The 24,321-nt window shown below is 38.1% G+C and overlaps 2 protein-coding genes across 2 annotated transcripts in view; one reads left to right on the plus strand and one right to left on the minus strand.

Moving 5' to 3' along the window:
- Positions 1-37: 37 nt before the first annotated feature.
- On the plus strand, positions 38-20,426 carry ADPRM (ADP-ribose/CDP-alcohol diphosphatase, manganese dependent). Its single transcript, XM_036755664.1, has 4 exons — positions 38-108; positions 16,158-16,819; positions 17,124-17,240; positions 19,936-20,426. The coding sequence occupies exons 1-4, from the start codon at positions 38-40 to the stop codon at positions 20,229-20,231; spliced, it is 1,146 nt and encodes a 381-aa protein (XP_036611559.1). The 3' UTR covers positions 20,232-20,426.
- A 927-nt stretch (positions 20,427-21,353) lies between these two features.
- Positions 21,354-24,321, minus strand: part of TMEM220 (transmembrane protein 220) — a 36,616-nt gene continuing 33,648 nt past the window's right edge. Inside the window, exon 6 of the mRNA XM_036754620.1 lies at positions 21,354-24,179. Within this exon, the coding sequence (XP_036610515.1) occupies positions 24,044-24,179 (136 nt within the window). The 3' untranslated portion in view covers positions 21,354-24,043. The remainder of the gene's footprint in view (positions 24,180-24,321) is intronic.

Consider the following 24,321-nt stretch of genomic DNA (forward strand, 5'->3'; position numbering starts at 1 on the left):
ACGAGGGGCGGCTCTTTCCGGCTTGGCCCCACACTCGATGGTTCCGCCGGAAATGAGACTTGCCTGCCAGGCCGTGAAGGGATGCGCGGGTCTCGGTGATAGGAAGCGGTAAGTTAGAGCGCTGTGTGACACTAAGCAAGGGACGCTTAGGCTGGAGGTGGGTCTTTAGTGTCCGTGGTTTCAGTTTCCCCCTCCCCAGTCTCCCCGTGAATCAGGCGAACCGCTGAAAGGTGGAAGGACAGGTGGGAAGAGGGAGAAAGAAGAGGCTGAGGCGGCTCCTTGGGAAACCGCCCTACCGCCGGATGGAGCGAGAAGGGTCGGGAGATGTGTCCTGAGGGACAGGACTCTGTCTGCCCTTCTGACCCATGTCAGAGGTGGTTTGGGGGGCCAGACTCTTCTCGGGAGCTGCCCAGTGGATCCTTGCGACCCCAGTCTTGTGTAGACGTTGTGCTAGCCTCTGGGATACCCGGGCCGTTCAGCTGCTATGTAGATGAGCGTGGTAGGAAGAACACCGGGTTTGGAGCGAGAGAAGTTAATTTCAAGTCCAAGTCCTTCCGGGCTTCTGTCAAGTGAAGGGGCTGGATGATTTGTTAGGTTGTTTCCAGTTATGATTACTGTGCCCTGCTCAGAACGTCATTTGGCTCTGTAAAATTAGGGAATTAGATTGATATGATTCATTTATTCAACAATTACATTCGGAACTCCCGCAATGTGTAGAGTTCTGTCATATGCACTCGGGAGAGGAAGGGCCGTCCCGTTGCAGTCTAAGATAGATTGCTTTCCTTAGCGGACTGTTACACAAGTTTCTACAGTAATAAAAATGTTGAGCAGTTTTATACCATAGGACAGTGTAACATGAATGTAATAAAAGTATGACAAAAGTGCTTCAGAGTGTTGGAGAATGCAGTTATTTCACCTTTTTGGGTCTCAGTTACATCCACAATAAAAAAAAAGTATGGACTAGATCTTTAAGTGATTCCACAATCATTTATTAAGCACCTATTATTTTCAAAACACAGTATTGGGGTGGGTGGGGGGTGGGTGGAAGGATAGAATATTAAGGCCTTCCCTCCCAAAGCTTTATTTCCCAACTTCCTTCTAGACCTACGGTAACTCGATGGAAAAAAAAATAACTCAATTCCTTTGTAAACTGTTTATAAATGTAACCTTCTGTATTCCTTCTCTAGCCTTCTGTTTGGGAGAAATCATTGGGGGAGGAGGGGAGAGAGAGTAAATTGGCTTCATAGTTTCTAATTTAGATGTTGGAAAATTAATAGGATTTCCACTGAGGTGAAGAAGCTTGGAGGTATGAATTTGAAGGCATAAGACTGAAGCATTCGCTTCTGGCATGAGCATCAGAAGGAGAGAATAACCTGTTTTGTTTGAAGATTGGTTAGATAAGGGAAGGTCTTGGCCTACATTCTGTTAGATTTCAAGCTCTCTTTTACTGTTCTTTTTATCCTCTGCATAGTGGTCTGGCACATTGTAAGCACTGAATAAATGTTTATTGACTAACTTACTTCATAGAATCATATACACAATTTCAGAGTTGAGAAAGAACTCTGACATTCAAAACTATTCACAATTCCAACTTTCTGGCCTTATTATATATAATTTATCTGTATCAATGCATATTATCATCCAGCCAAATTAGCCTTCCTACTTGTTCACCATACATATCCCAATCACCCTGGTCCATATTTTGGCACTTGAGTTGGTCAGTCCCCCATTGTCTGGAACTCCTTTCCTCTTGGAACTGCTAGTTTGCTTCAAAACTTGACTCAAGCTCCACCTTCTACATGAGGCCTTTGTTGATCCTTCTCAACTGCTAAGGCCTCTCCCTATCAAAGGGTTCCCTCCAACGACCTGGCTAGGTAGGACCTCTTTCTTAGAACATGTATTTGCACTTACAGCTATATTTGTCTTCAGAGCCACTTGACCTGTTGAACTGCCCTTCTCCAGAGAATGATCTTTCAAATATTCATTTGGCTCAGTGTGTGCCTCTTCCATGTCCATGTCAGTATTTGTAGGTGTCTTTCCAGTCAGCTCCTTTCTTGAGCAAAATGTGGCCTCGAAAATTATGTCTTCCTGAAAATAGGAACTGGGTTGATGTTGTTAAGAACTTCAAAAAAGTTTTTCATCCATATCTAGGATTCTTGTAATGATCTTCTTAGACTGGTCATAGGAATTTACAGGAGCAGGAAAAAAACAAAGGAGATGTAGAGCAGGCATTCCGTTGAAAGAAACAAAAAAACCACACAAATATACATTGGAAACCAATTCATTGTGTTTTTTTTAAAGGTTTTTTTTGGCAGGGCAAATCGGGATTAAGTGACTTGCCCAAGGTCACACAGCTAGTAAATGTGTCAGGTGTCTGAGGCTGGTTTTGAACTCAGGTCCTCCTGACTCCATGGCCGGTGCTCTACTCACTGCACCACCTAGCTGCCCCCAATTCATTGTTTTAACCTTGGGAGATTTCAGTATCAGAGCTCTGGCTGGCCTGTAAGTGCAAATCGGTCACGAGTGTGCAGGCCTTGCTTGCTCCTGCTTCTTCCTCTGCAGTGAATTCCAGAGAGTATTTTCAAGGGGTAGATTTGGTGACTTTTGTGGTCTTGGGATATCCATCAAGTCTGAAGTGCCTGGACCCCATATGGGTGACCATTTTTATACCCTCAGGTGACTGAAGACATGCCAATACAGCTGTAGTTCTATCATTCTGAAACAGTAGACTGAAAGTTTGTAGGTCCCCAGCCTATCTTTGAGATCCTGAAATAACACAACGTTCAGTAGCCCCTGGAAAGCAACAACATGGCCAGCCTAAGCCTTCGCTCTAGAATTGCTATGGAGACCAACCCTAACATCAAGTCTTCGGTCAGGAAGTAGACTAGAAGAAAGAGCAAACAAAAGAATCCCACCATAAAGAGATAAAGGGATGCCCAAGATACAAACCCAGAAGCACTCAATGAATAAACATTTATTAAGCCTCTACTGTGTGCTAGACATTGTGCTAAGCTCTAGGGATACACAAGGAGGTAAAAGACAGTGCTTGTCTTCAAGGAGCTTACAATCAAATGAGGGAGACAATATGCAAGCAGATATATACCAAGCAAGTGATATAGAGGATAAACAGGAAATAAAGAAGAGAAAGCATTAGAATTAAGATAGGTTGGAGAAGGCTTCCTGTAGAACAGCACTGTCCAAAATGTGACCCACAGTGTGATTTATGCGGCAGCCTACAAGCATAGAAATTGACATAAATGCTTTAGGAGAAGCCTAGCTACCGCAGAGCTCTCACTAAAATGGCAAATTAAATTATATTGTCTGTTATTTCAATAAAAACCTAAGGTTGGACAGCCCTGCTGTAGAAGGTGGGATTTTAGATAGGACTTAAATGAAGCCAAGTTGGTCAGTAGAAGTAGAGTGAAGGAAAGGAAGCATTCCAAGCATGAGGCACAGAGAAATGCTCAGAGCTGAGATGGAGTGTCTTATTTGTGGGACAGGAGCCAGTGTCACTGGATTGAAGATTATAAGGCAAGAAGTAAGGTGTAAGAAGACTAGAAAGCTAGGAGGAGGCTAGGCTATGAAGGGCTTTGAATGCCAAACAGAGCATTTTATATTTGCTCTTGGAGGCAAGATGAAGCCACTAGAGTTTATTGAGTAAGAAGGAGGTGACGTGATCAGATCTGTGCTTTAGGAAAGTCATTTTAGTGGCTGAATGGAAAATGGATTGGAATAGGGAGTTACTTGAGGAAGGTAGACTCACCAGTTATCTATTGTAATAATCTAGGCATGAGGTGATAAGAGCCTGCGCTAGAGTGGTGGCAGTGTCAGAGGCCAGAAGGGGAGATGCTGCAAAGGTGAAATTGTCAGGCCTTGGCAAGAGCTTGGATATGGGGAGGTGAAAGAAAGTGAGGAATCTGGGATGACTCCTAGATTGTGACCCTGTGGGGTTGGGAGGATGGTATTGACTTCTATGGTAATAAGGAAGGTGTGGGGATTGGGAGGTAAGAGGTTAGGGGGAAAGATAATGAGTTTTGTTTTGGACGTAGTGAATTTCAGATGTCTACTGGACATCTAGTTTGAGGTTTCTGAAAGGAGATGCAAGACTGGAGGTCAGCAGAGAGATTAGGACAGGATAGGTAGGGTTGTGAATCATCATTAAATCCATGGGAGCTGATGAGATCTCCAAATGAAGTGGTATAGAGGGGAGAAGGGAAAAGGGCCCAGGACAAAACCTAAGGGACATCTACAGTTAGAGGGCATGATCTGGATGAAGAACTAGCAAAGGAGACAGTGCTGGTCGGATAGATAGGAGAACTAGGAGACAGTGAAAACCTAGAGAGAAGGGAGTAGCAAGGAGGGGAGAGTGATCAGCAGTGTCAAAGGCTGCAAAGAGGTCAAGGAGAATAAGCATTGAAAAAAGGCCATTGGATTTGGCAGCAAAGAGATCATTAGTAATTTTGGAGAGAGCAGTTTTGGTGGAATGGTAAAGTTAGAAGCTCGATTATAAGGGTTTAAGAAGAGACTGACAGGAAAAGAAGTGGAAGCACCTATTGTAGATGCTCTTTCTTGATGACTGAAGGCAGAAAAGATATAGGATGATAGCAAAGATGGAAAGATCAAGTGAGAGGGTTTTTTCAAGATGGGGAAAATATGGATATATTTGTAAGCAGTAGGAAATGAGCCAGTAGAGAAAGATTGAAAATAAGTGAGTGAAGATGTCAAAGGGTCTGCTGAAAGAGATGTGATGGAATGGAATCCCTTGAACAAATGGAAGGGTTAGTTACCCTGGGTAAGGAATAGGGCAACCTCTTCCTGTGAGACAGGTGAAGGAGGAGATATGGTAGAAGGTATATGAGTGATCTGCATTGAAAAAGGAGGGGAAGAGGAAGTTCATTGCAAATGGCCTCAATTTTTTTCTGTAAAATATGAAGCAAGATTCTCAGTTGAAAGAGTCAGGGAAGGGGGAGTCAAGGGAGTTTTGAAGAGGGATGAAAAGGCTTGTAAGAGTCGTCATGGTGAGTGGGACAGTGAATTAATAAGGATGTATAGTATGATTGCCTGGCAGCAGGGAGGTTGCCTGCCCAATTGAGATTATGTAATGTAAATTTATAGTGGATCCAGTCAGAACAGTTGCATGATTTTCTTCACCTTTGTTTAGCAGCATGTGTATAGAAGTGAAGGCAACAAATGGTGGGAATGATCCAAGGTTGAGACTTGGCTGGCTGTAATCAGTGATTTGGAGCTAATCTTGGTAGACATTTTGAGGTACTGGTTTATACCTTGTTTCTGCCAGAATACTTTTCAATTTTCCCAGCAGTTAATAACAAAAACAGTTATTTTTGTTTTTTGAATATGAGGTTTTATCTCAATAGATCAGATTATCAAAGACAAGGCAATGGTGTTTGTTTGTATCATTATATTGTGTACCTAACCTGTTCCATTCATCATCAACCTATTTCTTACTCTGTAACAAACTATTTCAATAATTACTACTTTGTAGTATAGTTTGAAATCTGGTACTGCTTAAGCCCATTTCTTCCCACCTTTAGTAATCCTTTGGTAGTTTGATTAGTATCGCACTGAGTAAGTAAATTAATTTGGGTAGTATTGTTATATTAGCTCATTCTACCCACAATAAATTAATATTTCTCCAATATTTGGGTCTATCTTTAGTTCTATAAAGAGTGTTCATATAGTTCCTGTCTATGTTTGGGTAAGCAGACTTCTGAGAATTTCTGTAGTTAACTTAAAAATAATTTCTCTTTATATCGTTTCCTACTGGATCATGTTGCTAACATACAGAAATACTGATGATTTATTTTATATTATTATTTTATATTCTACAACTTAGCTGAAGTTAATTCTTTCAATTAATGTTTTTTGTCTCTAAACTATGATATGGTTTGCTACAAGTGGTCTTTTTGTTTACTCTTTGCCTATTTTTGGCTTTCAAGAAAAGAACTGTTTATCCCTACGTTGTCTAATAAATGTTATCTAACAATGCTATTTCCATCGATCACCAGAAACATGGAGGACATAATGAGCTCACATTCCTCTGCACTTGGGCCAGTCCCCCCAGTCCAAGTAAATTATTCCATTCCCACATGCTGGCTATGTCAGTTGTGGTAGGACAGATATGGTGGCTCAGCTGAGGTTGATTTATTTTGTTCTGATCTAACAGTTAGCATTTTAGCACAGTTTCTTGGTTTTGGTCATCCTTATGTCTAAAGCCTCAGGTCTATGCTAGGGCTGGATCTTCATGACTTTTATGTCCTCAAGCAATGAAGAAACTGCACTAACTATTGTAGCTATCCTAAATAGCTTGAACTAATAAAATCTCAAGGACAGTTTTTGTACCTTTTAAGAAAAAATTAGCCTAATCAACATTTCTTCTACTATACCATTGGAATACACTTGCTGTCCATTGGTTATTCCTCTCTATGTAACCAGATCTTTTTTTTTTTTTGGTTATACATTTCTTTGAAAGAGTCTTTAGCCCTCCAAAATCTTAACTTCCCACACTATTGAGTTGAATTCAGACACCAATAGTAATGTTATCATAATCCGCAAAACCACTGTGGGAAAACTTCAAATATAGTTTTGTTACAACTTTAAAAAAGTTTTTGCATCGCTGTTACATCACAATAATCTATCTTTCCCCACAAAGAACCCTCCCTTGTAACAAAGAAGTATAGTTAAGTAAAACAAGTCAACTTATTTGCCATTCCTGACAACTATGCCTCAGCTGAGAGGAGAGAGAGGTATGTTTCATTGTCATTCCTCTAAAGTTAGCATTAGTCATTGCATTTATCAGAGTTCTGATGTTTTTCAGTATTGTTTTCCTTTACATTATTGTGGCTACTATGCAGATTGCTTTCCTGACTTTGTTCTACATCAGTGCATATAGGTTCTCACAACTTTCTCTGATTTCTTCTATTCACTCTTATCTTTTTCTAGTATGGTAGAACTACAAATATCATTTAACTGGCCCTTCTGCACCTTACTCTTCTTGAATGCTCGGGGATTCTCGGAATGACACACAAGAAGGGGCATTAGCACAGAACAAGACGGTTAGACAGTCTTTCATGAGCTTGGGCCCAGGCATTACAGTCTCTTCCACTGTAATGTACAAACGAACATTAGGCATCTTTTTCCGAAAAAGACCCACCTTATCACAGTTAAAAACTTTCTGTGGCAGGTAATTCTCAGAAATCACAAGCTTTTCAAATTCACTGACAAAGGCCTCCACTGTCTTAGCATCTGAGCTTACTTCTTCACGGTACCATACAGCACTATGGATGCTACTTCCCTTTTTGAAATTATTAAACCAGCCTTGGCTAGCCTTGAAACTTTCTTCCTCTGACTGACTTGTGCCTGGCATCTTTGAAACAAGATTGGCATGCAATGCCCTGCCTTCTCACAGATAATGTTCTCGGTTATAGTATCACCTGCTAACTGCTTCTCATTGATCCACATGAGAAGCAACTTTTCAATATCGTCTAGAATACATGGCCGTTGTTTTGATATTCTCATGATCCCTTTCATTCCATCTACTGCCTTTATTTCATCCTTCTTCAAAATGGTGCAGATTCTAGATGTAGACCTGTTGCAAAACCGTGACAGATTGGTCACACACACACACCATGTTCATGCTTCTCGGTGATTTCCTATTTCATTTCCAATGGTCTCCTTTTTCTTTGCACCTTCCTTTTCAATCTTCTTCTTTGGGACCATCGTTACAAATATTATTGTAGATCACAGTCCTATTGTATACTTTTACGCAATGTACTACTGTATGTACACAAACACACGTGAACACACTTGGTTTTTTTTACTGAATAAGCATTTATTAAGCATTGACTTTGTGCCAGGCATTGTGCTAAGCATGTCATGTACACAGAAATATAACATAGCTTGGAATTCAAATTCTAAAGGTGGGGATTGTTGTGGAGTCATTTTTTCCATGTCGAACTTCTCATGACTTAATTTGGGGTTTTCTTGACAGAGATACTGGAGCAGTTTGCCATTTCCTTCTCCAGCTCATTTTACAGATGAGGAAATTAAGGCAAACAGGGTTAAGTGACTTGCTCAGGGTCACACAGTTAGTAAGTGTCTGAGGCTAGATTTGAACTGACTTCCTTCTGACTCCAGGGAGGATGCTCTATCCACTGCGTCACCTAGCTGCCTGTCACTGGAGATCTTTAGGCGAAAGTAAGATGAAGTGCTGGTTTGGGATGAGCTGACTAGATGATTTGACCATCCTTCCCTTCCAGTGCTGAGATGTGGTCATTCTGTGGGGGTGATGCTGGTTCGTTGATAGATGTTTGTTCATTCATTAATTCATTCACCGACTCGTTCATTTGTCTGTCCATCTATTTATTCATCTGTTCATTCATTCATTTATTTTAAAAGAATTGTGTTCTCATCAGAGTAGCCATCCAGCGGTGTAGAAGGCAGGCAACCTTCCAATCTTGGCTGGAGAAGAACTTGAGATGAGCAGTATTCCCGGTGCCAGGGAACCAAAAATTGAGGAGGTTTTTGGTAAAAATGATGATTGTTGGGGAACCATAGGTTTCTAGGGGTGCTCGAGACCCTAAAATACCAACACGCCGGGTCCCTTTGTGACGCCTGTTTCCACAAGCGGGCCAGATTCAACCTACTGAACTAGATTGAATCTGAGCCACGTGAACACACTTGTAATGGTACTGTTAAGAGCAAACAATGCTGCCTTCACAAATGGTCACTGCTGAAGGAGGTGGTATACCCACCTCAGGTTCCTTTGTTTGACAAAGAAAGCTAAAAAAAAAAACCCATTGTTCTAGTTGAGTGTCATCCCTTCGTGAGCTGCAAATTTTTGTTTGTCCAGCAAGTCAGATTTTGCGAAAAATTTTTCCTTGTCCAGTGAAGCATACATAAACCAGGTTACTCATAAACCGAGGTTCTACTATAATGGCATACTATTCCATTCCATTTGTATATCATAAGTTTGTTCAGCCATTCCCCCATGGGTGGATACCCACTTTGTTATCAGTTTTTGCTACCACAAAAAAGCACATTTAGGTCCTGATTGATGGAATAATGAATTCTATCAAGTGATCACATTATTTGAAAGCATATTACATATTTACATTGGACTGGAGTCAATTACAACATTTTACATAATTACAACTTCAAATAGCATGAACTTGAATACACGCAACTTGCTATAAATATTTTTGTATATATGGGCAAATATTTCAACTTGACTTTCTTGGTAGTATGTCTCTGGTAGTGGAATGTTTGGGTCAGGGCATATAACATATATGTGTGTGTAAACACACATACACACGTTCTCTCTCTCTCTCTCTCTCTCTCTCTCTCTCTCTCTCTCTCTCTCTCTCTCTCTCTGTTTCCCCCCCTCTACTACCTTTTATAGTATAGACCTAAATTGTTTCCAGAGTGGTTGGAACAGTTTGCAACTCCACTGGCAATGTATCAGTGTGCCTATCAATTCAATTTAGTAAAAATTTACTAAGTGTTTGTTGTGTTCCAGGTAGTATGATATGTGAAGGTGAAGATACAATGACAAAAAACAAAACAATCCCTGCTTTTTATTATGGTTATTATATATAACTTATTATGGTTAGGGTAGGAGAGAGAGAGGGAAGATATCAATATACACACAAGGGTGAGCAAACATAAAATAATTTTCTGGAAGTGGGAAAAACACTGACAGTTTTTCTCGGGGGCCAGATCAGGAAGGAAAGCAAGTGGTATAATACTGAAAAGAGCACCAACTCTAGAGTCAGAGGACACTGTTCAAATTCTGCCTCTATAATCTTGCGCAAATCATTTAACTCCCTGGGCTTCCATTTATTCATGCGTAAAATAAAGGCGTTAGAGTAAGTTGCCTCAGGAGTGCCTTTAAGTTTTAAATCTGTGATTCATTGAGGGTCTTATTTTTGAGGTAGCACTTGAGGAGATCCTTGAAGGCAGCTAAGGATTATTAGAGGCTGATGTAAAGAAAAGCATTTCATACTTGTAGGTCAGTTTGTGTAAGGGCCCAGAAATGTAAGCTCATTTACCAGATTGTCAGAAGAGAAGGAAGAATAAAACCATTTTGCTATTGTAGTAAATAGAGATAATGGGGATCAGGATAGGAACAGGACCTGTAATTTCATTGGTATAGGGGAGACCATCTCAATGAGGAACTCCCCCTACAAATGCAGATTGGCAACTTCTCTGGAAGTTATTGTTTCAGTGATAAGCCCACAGCCCTTGAAATGTTAAATGACTTGCCCAGGGTCACATAGCCAGAATGTGTCAGAGGTAGTATTTGAACCTAGGTCCTCCTGGTTCTGTCTACTGATATCTTTGGAGTACATACTACATCAATTACTACCACAACATTTATACCTTCTTTTTTTCTTCTAAATTTATTTATTTTTAGTTTACAACATTCAGTTCCACAAGTTTTTGAGTTTCAAATTTCCTCCAACTCCCACTCCTCCCCCCTCCCCACCCAAGACGGCATGCAATCTGATATAGGTTCTACATATACCTTCACACTAAACTCATTTTCATACTAGTCAAGTTGTAAAGAAGAATTATAACCAATGGAATGAACCCTGAGAAAGAAGAAAAAAACAGAAGCAACAAAAAAAGAGAGATCAAATGGTTTGTTTCAATCTGCATTTCAGACTTCATAATTCTTTCTCTGGATATAGATTGCTTTTTCCATCATGAGTCTTTTGGAGTTGTCTTAGAACCTTGCATTGCTGAGAAGAGCCAAGTCTATCAAAGTTATTCATCACAGATACAATGTGTCTGTAACTGTGTATAATTTTCTCCTGGTCCTGCTCCCCCAACTCAGCATTAGTTCATATAAGTCTTTTCAGGTTATTATTAAGTCCGTCTTCTCATTTCTTGTAGCACAATAATATTCCATTATATTCATATACCACAACTTGTTTAGCCATTCCCCAATTGATGGGCATCCCCTTGATTTCCAGTTCTTTGTTACCACAAAAAGAGCTGCTATAAATGTTTTTGTACATAACATATGTATCTTCTAAGAGAGTAGGAACTAGATAAAGGTCTAAGCTAGATAAAGGATTAAACTCCTTTAATTAGGTATATTAAGGTCCAACTCTTTTTCTTCTTGGTATTGGGGCTATGTGTACGTGTTGGTGTGTGTGCATTCAGGTGTTACTGTCAGGGAAGAGTGTTGAGTGAATGATTGTTAGCTGATGTTATATAAGAAGGAAGCTTTACCTTACTGTTAGCCATTTGTTGCTCTCCCTAGGAGGGGATGGCCATAATAACTGACTCATCTGTCTGTCAGTCAGCAATCCTTATTGAACACATAGTATATTCCAGGCACTGTGCTAAGCACTGAGAGTACAAATGGAACTAAAAACAGTCTCTACTCTCAAAGAACTTACCTTCTAATTTGGGAAGACAACAGACGAGTGAGTACATTCAAGATATAGGTAGAATAGATAGAAGATAATCTCCTAGGGGAAAATATTAGCCACTGGGAATGGCATCCTGGGAATGTGAGATTTCATCTTAGCCTTGAAGGAAGACAGGGAAGCTAAGAGGTGGAGGTCATTGGACAAACCATTTCAGACACGGGAGAAAGCCAGCACAAAGTCAGGGAGATGGGAGATAGAGAGTGGGGTTGGAGAAACAGTGAGTCAGTGTAGCTGGATCATAAAGTGCATAGAGAGAAGTCTGCAAAGGAAGGAAAGGGCCAAGTTATGAAGATCTTTCAATACCAAACAGTTTATAATTGATCCTAGAAGTAATAGGTACCCACTGGAACTGATTGAGTAGGCTTCCATGATGTCTTTAATACAAATGCCAGGCATTGTCAACTCCAGGTATGAGATCACTATCTCCCTAAACACAAAATTATGTAAATTCAACATATTTTTAGCATCACATCATTTCGCTCAAACCCTTACTTTTTCCCCAGTTTCTGCCCCTTATAGAAGGTTGCAGATCAAATGAACAAGAAGACATGTATGAGATAATTGATGAATACTTAAAATAATGCCTCTCCTCCCATCCCTACCTCTCCGTTTCATGTTACTACTTTTCCAAGGGAAAGCAGTCTTTACTGATCATTAGTCTGGTAAGTAAAAGAGATTCAGGAATGCTTCAGTTTGCTCCAGGAACCAGTTATTGTCAGGAGCTTTGAAAAAAATCCCTCTGTGACAATGTGTTTGCTGGAACTCATATTCACCAAAAAGGATATTTGGTTTGCAAATAAAGCAAAATAAAAATCAAAACATAATCTATTCAGTTAAAGTTTTTATGAAAAATTTACATACTCATTTAAAGCAGTTAACATTTTTTTATCCTCACTTTAGTCTCAAGAGCAAGTACATTTTCCTTATAGTTTTTCTACCTTCATAGCTAGAAAGGGTTTTGAAATCAGAGGAGCTGGGTTCAGATCCCATCTCTGACACTTATCCGCTATGTGAACTTGCACACGTCACTTAAACTCCTTGGGCCTCAGTTTCCTCATCTGTAAAATGAAGCCTTGGGACTAAATGTCTTCTGATCTGTCCCTTTCAGATCTAGAGCTACAATCCTAAAATGATCAGCATTCAAGATTCCTGCTGTATTGCTCTCTGAGATAAGTTTCAGGTAGATCTATAAAAAGACTACTTGCTCTGTATTCATTGCTGATGCCACTTGAATGATACAAAAGGTTCTCTTGAAGCCTTAGGAGTGCTGTTCTGCTTGATTTTCCTCAACAGGCCTCCTCTAAGAAATAATATAAATTGTTATATACTCAACCATTTGTTTAGTATGCTAGAAATGACTGCAGTGTGAGAAATCAGAGTAAAAACTTTATATAGTCAGGAAAAATACAAGTATAGTTGTAAAATAGAAGTTTGTCTAGATTGATAAGCTTGGGTTCTTTCAGTATCACTATGATTTACATGGCAAACAACCTAGAAGACTTTTATTGTGGTATAGTCTTTGAGGATGAAGGTGCTTTTGATACCAGGCATAGCCTGTAGCTTCAGCCAAATTACTTGCTACTCTGTCTCCTCTGGTTTCCATTCTCAGAAGTCTTTTTCCTTAGGCATTTAGCTAGCATCATCTTGCCCAGTATTTTCTACATAGTGAATGCTCCATAAATGTTTGTTGAATTGAAATACTGACTAATTTAAATAATTATATCTATCTCCTGCTTTGATTAATTGGGATCCAGATTTTCTGTCTCATTTCTGTTCATCTTATTATAGTATTTCTCTTTTCTTCCAAACTTTGTTTATATTCAGTTTATCCACTTTCCATTGTTCCTAGGCCCCTGGTTATCTATAGAGTCAGCATGGAGAAACGGAAGGGGCACTAGGCTGGAAGACAGGAGATAGCTACATTTGAAGCCCATAACTGATGGGCTAATTATGTGACCTGTGACTTAAATTCTATGAACCTTAGTTTCCTCATCCATAAAAGTGGGTAATACCTATAGTACTTACATCATAGGGTAATTGTAAAGACCAGTCTTTAGGTATGGGTCAGCTGTAATTATTGAGAAGCAGTTTGATGGTATCAGGAGTGAGTTGGACTTTGAATCAGGAAGATCTGGGTTCACTTCACTTAATCTCTTGGATATTCAGGTACTGACTATGAAAGAAACACATACTAATATTCTTCCTTTTAGGTACAAGGCTGCCAGAAGCAATTTTTAAAAATATAACATTAATATTCAAGCTATTTTTCACCTAGAGAAATGTCCAAGTGGGCATAAGGCACCCATACTCTCGGACGTTTCCCTTTGCCTATAAGTGATTTGAGGTGACATTTATGGGAATCTTGAAAAAGGAAAATATTATAAAGTATTAAAATATAGTTTAGGATTAATATTCCAAAACAGTAGTCATTTCTCAGTTCCTTTCTTGACCATTTCCCTCAGGAATTGCCAGGGCTCCCTCTTTGTGTTCAACATTAACCATACTTCAATCCTTAGTTGGGTCAGTAGCCTAGTCACTGTAGGGAGTAGGGAAGACTGACCTAAATCAGACAAATTGATTAATGTCTACCCTTAATTCACTTTTTTAAGAAAAGCCTTTTGTTCTTCACTTAACCCATCTTTCTAAGAGAGATAGAGGAAGAGGGGAACACAAATCTGTAAAGAGCTTTTTAACTAAAGAAATATTAGTTCTTAATATTTCTACAGCAACTGAAAAAGTAGTTTTAAAATGCTTCTATACAGTTCCTACCTCTGTGACATTATTAGTCCATGGCATAGATACATTATCCATCTACAATGCTACTTTTTCCTTGCACTGTTTTATTGTCCAATTTAAGTCAGTTTCTGGTCAGATAGACTAGACTGCACGGTATTTTTAACAATCCCAAGGTGTTCCTTAATACTTAAGCTCACTTTTAAAATAGCCCTGTTATCTCTGTGATGCCATATGATTGTTAATCTTGGAATACCAGTCTTTGAAAAATCAAAACTGTGGTTCATCCAAAGGGTGATGGAGATAAACATAAGTAGTTTGCAGCATGTTTGTAGCAATATTCCCAAGTAATATAAACTAAACATGATTGGATAAACAAGGTCGACTAGATAGCCATGTATATATGAAGAGGGAGGATAACAGACAGCTTATTGGGTAGGTTTTTGTAAAGGATCTGTGGGAAACAGAGACAAGAATTGCAAAGGGTATACCCACATCATTATCTCTCTCCTGAAATCTAATTGCACATTTCCAAGTGCCTATTGGAGATATCAAACTGGATATTCCATCTCAATCTCAACATGTCCAAAACTGAACTTATTATCCATCCCCATATAAACCCACCTCCCTTCCACATTTCCCTATTTCTGTTGCTGGTCCCAGTAGTCCATAGACTAACCTACAGCTTTATCCTTTACACCGCATTCTCCCTCACCTCCCACAGCAACAGCTAATCCTTTATCCAAACTTGTTTCTTCCTTTACTATATCTTTTGTATCAATTCCCTTCTCTCTACTTTCTCTTGCCTAAAGGACTGAATTAGTCTCCTAATTTGGTCTCTACCTCAGGTCCTTCCCAGCATTAGTCCATTCTATGCAGAGCTGCCAAACCATGTCACTAGCCTTACTTAATAAGTTCCCAATCATCTTTTACCATTTCAAGTACTGGAGTAAATATGAAATAGCATTTACCAATAGAAGGAGGGGAATAGATTACACAATTGGGGAAAGATTCATAATTATAAATACTGTAGTGATGATAGGTTGGTTGACCCAAGGCAAATCACTTAACCCTGTTTGCCTCAGTTTCCTCATCTCTAAAATGAGCTAGAGAAGGAAATGGTAAACCACTCCAGTATTTTTGCCGAGAAAAACCCAAATGGGGTCACAAAGAGTTGGATATAACTGAAAATGACTGAAAAGCAGGAGTTAAATTAGGTTTATTTGACACAACATACACCTTTAATAATAATTATAGCTAGCAATGTCTGTGATATTGAACAAAATCACTGGGACACATTGCCTTTGGCAATTGTATATGACTTTAAGTTGTAGAACAGTTGCTAGCCTGCATAGGTAGAGGGAGTTTCCCCACAAGGAAATCCCTACATTGATTAAATCAAGGGGTCAGAAACAGAAAATGTGTGTGTATACATATAGTTTTAAGGTTTGTAAAACATTTTGAAATGTTTATTTTTATAGACAATCATTTCTTGACTTGTGCTGAAATATTCATAATAATGACATTTCTGTATTTCTTAAGGAGAAATTGAAGCAAAACATTTATTTTATAAAATTAAAACCTCACAAGTCTAAATCCATAATTTCATTTGTTGGTAGCTCCCATTATGGTGACTCCCTCTAACAACAACTCAGCTGTAACTTAGAGTCTTAGAGATTAAGTAAATTGATTATGATCACACAGCTTGTAATACCAGATGCAGGACCTTAATCTAGGTGCTTCTGATGCCACGGCTAGTCATCTTTGTGTATATTTTTGAAGATGATTACTTAATTTATTGGTCTTAAATTTATTAGTTATTTTTAATTTATGCAAACCTACATTGAGCTTAATTTAGAATTCATTTCAAAGTTAGACATTTCAGTACTTTTTCTAGTCTTAATAAATTGTCAGTCCCTAATTAGAAAATTATTGTTTTATAATTGAGTTGTCTTTTTCATATAGTTTTCAGGAAACCAGTTTAAAAGTTATGGATAATATCAACCCCAGTCCAGGAGCCATAGACGGGATCTCAGAAACCAGTCCAGAAGCCATAGATGAGATCTCAGAACCATGTTTCAGTTTTGGAGTTATATCAGATATTCAGTATGCTGATTTAGAAGATGGCTATAATTTCCTAGGAACCAGAACGAGATACTACCGACATAGTCTTCGTCATCTTCAAGGGGCTATTGAAGACTGGAATGAAGAAAGCAATCACCTCTTTTTTGTGTTGCAACTTGGTGATATCATTGATGGATTTAATGCACAGTATAAAGTGTCAGAAGAGTCACTAAAAAATGTCCTGAAGGAATTTAAAAAACTCAAAGTCCCTGTTCATCATTCTTGGGGAAACCATGAATTCTACAACTTCAGCAGGGACTATTTAAAAAACTCTAAACTTAACACAAAAGTTTTAGGAAACCAGATTGCACGTTGTCCTGAGACCACACCTTCAGAAAACTATTATGCTTACCACTTTGTACCTTTCCCTAAATTTCGGTTTGTTTTACTTGATGCTTATGATCTAAGTGTCCTTGGAATGGATCAGTCTTCTCCAAAATATCAAGATTGTATGAAGATGCTGAAGGAGAAGAATCCAAATAAGGAACTGAATAGCCCTCAAGGTGAATTATTCCTTTGAACTGAGAATTAATACATTTTCTTAAAATTCTTCAAATACCTTTTATTCAGCAGGAAGATGAACAATTAAGGTAAAACTATAATGTTGCTATTTAGGGTCAGGATTCAGTGACATAAATGTCACATAGCTTATTTGCTACAGATTATGATTTATGTTTCTTAACCCGGAAAAATCTAGTGATTTTCGCATGTTACATCCATTTAAGCAAAATAAATGTTTATTCCTTTCCCAGTCCTATATTCAAATGATCAAAGACCTATGTGTTTGACCTGCTTTATTTGTTACAGGACTTTCCGAACCTCAGTTTGTCCAGTATAATGGAGGATTCAGTCAGGACCAATTGGACTGGTTCAATGCAGTTCTTACTTTCTCAGACACAAACCAAGAAAAGGTAGTGGTTGTAGGTAGGTTTTAGCTTTGTGCCTTTCTGAATTACTTATTATTTAATACTTTTGGAAATGGGAGAATTTTTGTTTTTCAAAAAAGAAAAGAAAGTTACTCCATTTTGATATCCCAATTTTATAAAATGAATGTTTTGTTTCATTTTCTTATTGGAAAATACATGAATATTACTAATTTTTCGGGGTGAGTCAAGAAATGACCATCTGTAAAATAACAATGTTTTGTAATCCTTAAAGCCCTATATTTTCATTTGAACTTGTCATTTAATTAGGGTATGGAGATCCTTGTGAGGAAATTCACTCAATTAGTACAGGTTAGTAGTTGTCCTACAATTTATAGTCTTAGAGTTACCATAATGTGCTCCAGTGACTGCTCACCACGGTCATGCCGACATAAATGATCTCCTCCTTCTCTTACTCCTCCTCCTCTTCCTACTATTACTTCTGCAACCATGTATTGTGTCAAATCCACATTTAAATTTTTAAAAGTCTCCCTCAAATGGGATTAACATATATGTCAAATATAAAATGAAATGAATAATTCCAGGACCTCAAACAAAATCTTAGAAAATTTCTCACCAGGGAAAATTGACTGAGCAGAAGTGAAGTGATTTACTGTGCCAAACTGTCATTTTGCTAAACACTGGGGATACAAAGGAAAGCAAAAAATAGTCCCTGCCATCAAGTAATGTACATTCTAATAGATAATACAATATGGGAACGACAAGGTACATAACAAAATATACAGAATAGGTGGAAGGTAGACAAGTAAATCACAATCAGTACTGAACACTCTTGCCTACTTGCATACAAATTTCAAATAGAGTCTCAGTCTTGATAAGACATTGTTTTAGTGTTTGGGGATTTGGGGATCTAGCCATGAGGATAGGGAACTGGAAGTAGCTGGAAACCAGAAACTTAAACTTGAATTTTTTTTATCTGTAAAATAAGCGTAAATAAACAGTGAAGGCTTCAAATCCTTTCCTGATAGTAAAGTGTATAGACTTTATGACATTTATTTTGCCATCAGAATCACAGTTTGTATTTCTTCCCTGATTCTTAGCTTTGTTCCCAATACACAAGGTTACCTTCTATAAGTACTATATTGATGAACTCTTACTGCATGCATATCCTTCTCCCCTGCACTATATGTTTCAATACACCTTGGCAAAGAATCTCAAGATAAAACCACTAATGCAATTATTTTATATAAAATAGAATTTATTAATGAATTATATAAAGTGAAATATAAGAATACACACAGCTCAGACGACCAACATAAAGTAGGAGGTAGTAAGAAGTAGGAAAAGGCATCATACATCAGGTGTCTCTAGCTGGAATCCTCTGTAGCTTTATGGAGTAGGACTTGTTAAGAGCTTATGTTTTGTTGGCATATACCCCTCAGGAGCCTGGAGTCCCGCCCCAGGGCATGAGGAGGTATTGCTTTAGTGAAGGTTCATACTACTGATTATTACTACAAGTTACCATGCACCTAGTGAATTTTTTGAGTAGCTGAGAGTCTTCATGTAAATCTGTGTTTTGTTGTTTTCAGAGAAGATTTTTATCAGCCTCTTCCTTTTACCTCCTTTCTTGTCAGACTTCTTTGGGGAGGGAAAAAGGGAACATTTGGAATCCATAGATTAATAGGATACAGATGTTACAGATAGCTGAAAGGAACCATAAGAAATTGGGCTTCCTCATCATTTGGCAGATGAGGAAATTGAGTTCCAGAGAGGTGGAATAACTACAAAGAGATGGTCCCATTCTGCAGGTTTTAGGAACCACTAAACACTTATGTGTTTGTTCTGTGAAACCCCAAGCTACTACCAGCAGGCCTTTTTCCATTTCTGCTAAATAAGGTATTCGCTAAATTTCACCTTTGAAGAACTAAAGTTTGCTACAAAAACTGGAATATGATAATTAGATCAGGTAAAAGGAGAGTAGTGATGTGATGGCAGTGGGAGGGCATGCAGCAGAGCTTCTAACTGAACAGTAAATTAGGTGATAGTGAAGTAATGTGGTCCTGTCTGGGATTCAGGAACTCATGGTCTTTCTGGCTGTACTTAAACACTCATACTGGGATACAGAGGAAATATTGCCCTTTTCTAGTGGTTTTCTTATCTGTAAAGTAAACACATAGTATCTCACAGGTACAGGTGTGAGGAAAAAAATTAAAAAATGGAAACATGATTCGAAGGTAATAGGTATTGCATGCATGACCCCACACCCTTTGGATTCCATCTTTTTGATATATGTAAACTATTTAGATTTAAGGGGAAAATGTAAGCTTATTTATCCTAACCCCACATGTACAGACCTCTTTTTTTAAAAAATTTGCTCTTTATCTCAGCTTGCATAAGGGGTATCTCTCTGCTCCCTCAGACCAAGGCATTGTGCTTATTACCTTGAGATTATGCACATGCTAAAAGTTTCATTGCATCAAATTATAAAGAATGTTTCTGTCACTGTATAAATTTTCTTGCTCCATTTTTTAGCAAAAAGGGGGAAAATCTTGAAACATTTTACTACATTATTTGAATTTTAATCTGGGTCATGCCTGGTCCTCATTAATCAGTCTGAATATCAAGGTAGTGTTTAATATTACTGCAAAGTAACAGTTCTCAGCAACCAGTAATTTTGATGGAAAGATGTGACAATATTCCTGGACTAGTTTATAGTGTTTTCTTTTTACTTACAGGTCATGTTCCTATTCACCCACACTCCACTGAGGATTCATGCCTTGCCTGGAATTACAGTGATGCTCTCTCAGTCATTTGGTCTCATAAATGTGTAGTGTGTTTCCTTGCTGGTCACAACCATGATGGTGGGTACTGCATAGATACTCATGGTGTGCACCATATCACGCTGGAAGGAGTTATCGAAACACCACCAGAGAGCCAGGCTTTTGGTACGGTGCATGTTTATCCTGATAAAATGGTGTTGAAAGGGAGGGGCAGAGTTCCAGATAGGATCATGTATTACGAGAAAGACTGAAAAAGGAAATTCTGTTCCTAAATGGCTTTTCTTTTTTTTGGTTAATTTTGAGAAATAATAGAAATTGCTTTGTTTTTGTTAATAAATAACTAGGTCCCCATTTGGCATGTTTAATTTCACGTTAATATGTTCATTATATATTTCAGAAGTTCTCTTTTGTTTTGTGGTTAGAACAGTAACCATTATCTTCCTATTAGCTCTCGTGAACTAATAACAGCAGGAACAACAATAATGAAGCATTTACGTAGGATTTAAAGGTTTGCAGGCTACTTTGTAAATGTCCTGTCATATTTTATCCTCACAACAACCCTAGGAGGCAGATAGTTGTATTTTTCTTTGCTCTGAAAGCTACTTAATTTGGTCACTGATGAATAAGACAGGGAATCATTTCGTTGGTAGAGCCTGTGTATCATCATGTTCTGCAAAGTCTCAATTATCATCGTAACCACAGCTGTGACTTTGGTACCAAATGCAATAACCTGATATACTGAAGTCACCAATTAGAGGTCACATGTTACTTTTAATCAGGGGCGTGGGCAGTGAGAGCCAGACTGGTGTGAAGGAGGTGAACTTGGAGTCAAGAACTGTGTTTGAGCCCTGCCTCTGGCCTATACTCGCAGGGTGACATGAGCAAGTTACTGAACTTTTCAGTGCCTCAGGCAAGAAGAAGAGCTGCTGATCTCCACCGGCAGAAGGACTATCCATATAAGTTTCCCAGACTGATGAATTACAGGTCCAGTTCAAGAAAATCCTCTATCATACTTTTTTGTGCTTATGCTCCCCCTTTATATTAATAATGCTTATCATTCATATATCCTATTTTAAGGCAGTAGTTTCCAAACTTTTATAGTAATGGTTACTCTTAAAAAACATTGTCATGCTTCCCATAGTTTATAAAATGCAATGAAAATAATTTTTAGTTCATATGTCACTCAAAATTAAGAATTTCTTAAAATTTTTATAACACATTTTCATAAGGGACCTCAGTTACCAATTAATCCAACCAACCCCTTCATTTTACAGATAAGGAAACTGAGTCCTAAGGAGATTATGATGCCCAAAGTTACATAATTCAAATTAAATAGTGTTAACAGCCTTTAGATAATAAAATCTTTTACAGTGTTCACGCTTATTATTTATTAAAATAATCATAAATCAGCAAGCATTAAGCACCTATGTTAGGTACTGTATTACACACTGGGAAAATAATGACAAAACTAAAGTCTCTTGCTATCAAGGTAACATTCTGTTGAGGTATCATTGTTGTGAAGAATAGGCTCATTTTTTTGGTGCAAAGTTTCCTAAAACATGGCATGTCGTTGATGATATTGCTAAATCTAATTATTTGCCTGCCAGCTAGTCAGTCAGTCAGACATTTTTTAAATATCTCCAAGATAAGGGCTAATAAAAATCTTCAGATTTAGCAATTAAGATGTTGCAGTTTTGGTTGAATGATGAGGTTGGAATCAGATTGTAGAGTTGAGAAGAAAGAGGGTGAGAGGAAAGGAAAGTGGCATCTCTTGTAGATGGCTTTCTCAAGGAATTTAGCCACAAAAGGCAGGAGGGATATGGGCAAATTGGTAGTAGGGATAAATGAAACAAGTAAGGATGAAGGAGATATAGGCATGTTTTTAGGCAGTAGGGAAGTGGCCAGTAGACAGGGAAAGACTGAAAATAAGCAAAAGAGGGGGAAACTATTAATCAAGTTTGATATTTTGTTTTTATAACAGCTACAGCAGAAAAATTGACTTTACATAAATGTTAAAAATAATAGTGAAATGTTTACCATTTTGAAAAAGCAGAAAGCCAAAGCATAAGATTTTAAGGTTCATCTCCAGAGTATCTGTCTATCCATGGTTGTGGTCCCATTCCCTCTAGTGTTCCACCATCCATAAAACTATGTTGTAGTCGATAGGTCAAAAGAATGCAGTATCTCCTCTGCCAGGGTGAAGTGTAGCTCCAAAAGACAAAGAACCTGGCCAGCCTTATCCCAGACCAGTCTACACAGAACATGAAGAAGCAGAGACACCTGCCTGGTGGGTTCAGCTGTAACTGAAGATCTGGCAGAGTCCTTGGCCAAGTGGTTCAGCTGTTACCACCTCTATTGCACCCATGGTAACACTATCCAAAATATACAATAGTTTTGACTACTGCTTCAAAACTCAGCTTTCAATTTTGCAAAACACTTCCATAAAACCTGAGGCTTGGGGTAGTGGAAAGTGCTGGATTGGTAGTTGAGGATCTGGGTTGGAATTTAGCTCTGCTACTTCTGTGGGCTTTGAGCAAGTCACTTAATTTCTCTGGGCCTCAGTCTCCCTAATAAAATCAGACTAGATCATATCTTAACATGTTTTCCAACTCTAAATCTATTATCCTATTATTTCCATCCTGCAGATAACCTGTCTGACCCTGTTTTCTTAACTGACTTGAACCCAGGACTTCTGATTCCAACTTCAGTGCTCTTTCCACTACATCATGTTGTTTATCATGTTCTAAGTACCTTGAGGGTAGGGACTGTATATATTTTTTCACCTCTGTATCCCAGGGTACAGGACTATACCTTGCATATACTGTCCCCACTGTAGAAGTGAATTTTCTATTCACTATTACACCCTCCTTAGAAAAATGGTGAGTGTTTGAGGCAAACTGGCACATATTAAGAAGGCTGAAATTAACCTATTTACAATTTGGCAAATGAGACCTGTCCCCGGGCAAAGAACCATTCAATTGAGGCTTTTTAAAAAGAACACTTTGAGTTAAAGCAGAAAAATTTAGAAACTAAAAAAGCCTTACTCTCTTTCATACATAAAGTAAGCTTTAAAAGGTAATTTCATTGTTTGGTCAAATTCTATTTGCCAGTTTGCATAAGGCTGTTTTTCATGTCAGATGTGACAAACAAAATCAGATGTGTATGAAGTAAGTGCTGTTCATACGACTATCACAGCCATCGATGTCACAATTTTATTAAAAGATCAATGAGTATTTGATTACTCATAACCTCTTATAGAATGCAGTTTGTTGCTTCATAAGGCAACTTGCTAATGAAATTTGTCTAGCTATCAATTTAATCATTTTCTTTTTCTCTATGTGCAATTCTGTTAAAAATTACAGAAAACATCTTTTCATGTTCACTCAGCAAATGATTTCCTGGGAATCTATGTATAAGGCCCTATATTTTCTCTCTTGATAGTAAAAAAGAACCAAACATGTTCTTTTTAAATTTTACAACCCAGGTAATAATAATGCTACCCTGAGTTTGTAGAGTGCCTTTATACTTTTGAGTATAAAATGTTAGCTTGTTTAATCAACAAAATAATTTTATGAGGTAGGTAGGGGAGATACTTCCTTTTTCTGATGAGGAAATAAGAAGTTGACCAGCTGCCCATGTAACACAGCCTGTGTTTTAAGGTGCTTACAAAGGTGTTTACAAAGAGCTTTCTTCACAACTTTGTGAATAGTACATGTAATGTTTTTGTCATTTTAAAAAATGAAGAAATAGGCCCAGAGAAGATAAATGACTTGTCTCACAGTAAGTTATAATATTTCAGAGTAGCAGTCAAACCCCATGACTCAGTTCAACATTCTTTCTACTACCTCATAGCACTTTCGCTTTTAGAAAAGGCTTCCAATGTCTTCTCATTTCTATCTAGTCTTAGACTGTCGGTCTAACTCAGTCAATCTTAAAGAGCTCCTGGGTCAAAACCCTTCATTAATATTATTAGTATATCTTAAATCATATGAAGTACTTAAATTGACTAGATTGTAATCAAATTTAATGTGATAAGACTTATAAAAAGGATGGTAAAATTCATTTAAATGGCTGTCTTGCAATGTGTCGGCCAAGTGGATCGCATCTCTTCGTTTATATGTATGTAGAACCACGTGATAAATGGGCAAAGAGAAATAGCAGTGGCAACAACCAACTGAACTCTTCTACCAACTGGATTTCTAGAAAGAAGCAAAAAATCAGTGTTATTGTTTTAATTTGAAATTATCTCATCAAAAGTGCTAATAACTGTGGCACTTCTTGTAACATAACTTGTACAGAAAGACAGCTTGTATTAATAGTCTCAACTAGCATTAGCTTCCT

The sequence above is a fragment of the Trichosurus vulpecula genome, chromosome 4, assembly GCF_011100635.1.
Source record: "Trichosurus vulpecula isolate mTriVul1 chromosome 4, mTriVul1.pri, whole genome shotgun sequence".
NCBI lineage: Eukaryota > Metazoa > Chordata > Mammalia > Diprotodontia > Phalangeridae > Trichosurus > Trichosurus vulpecula.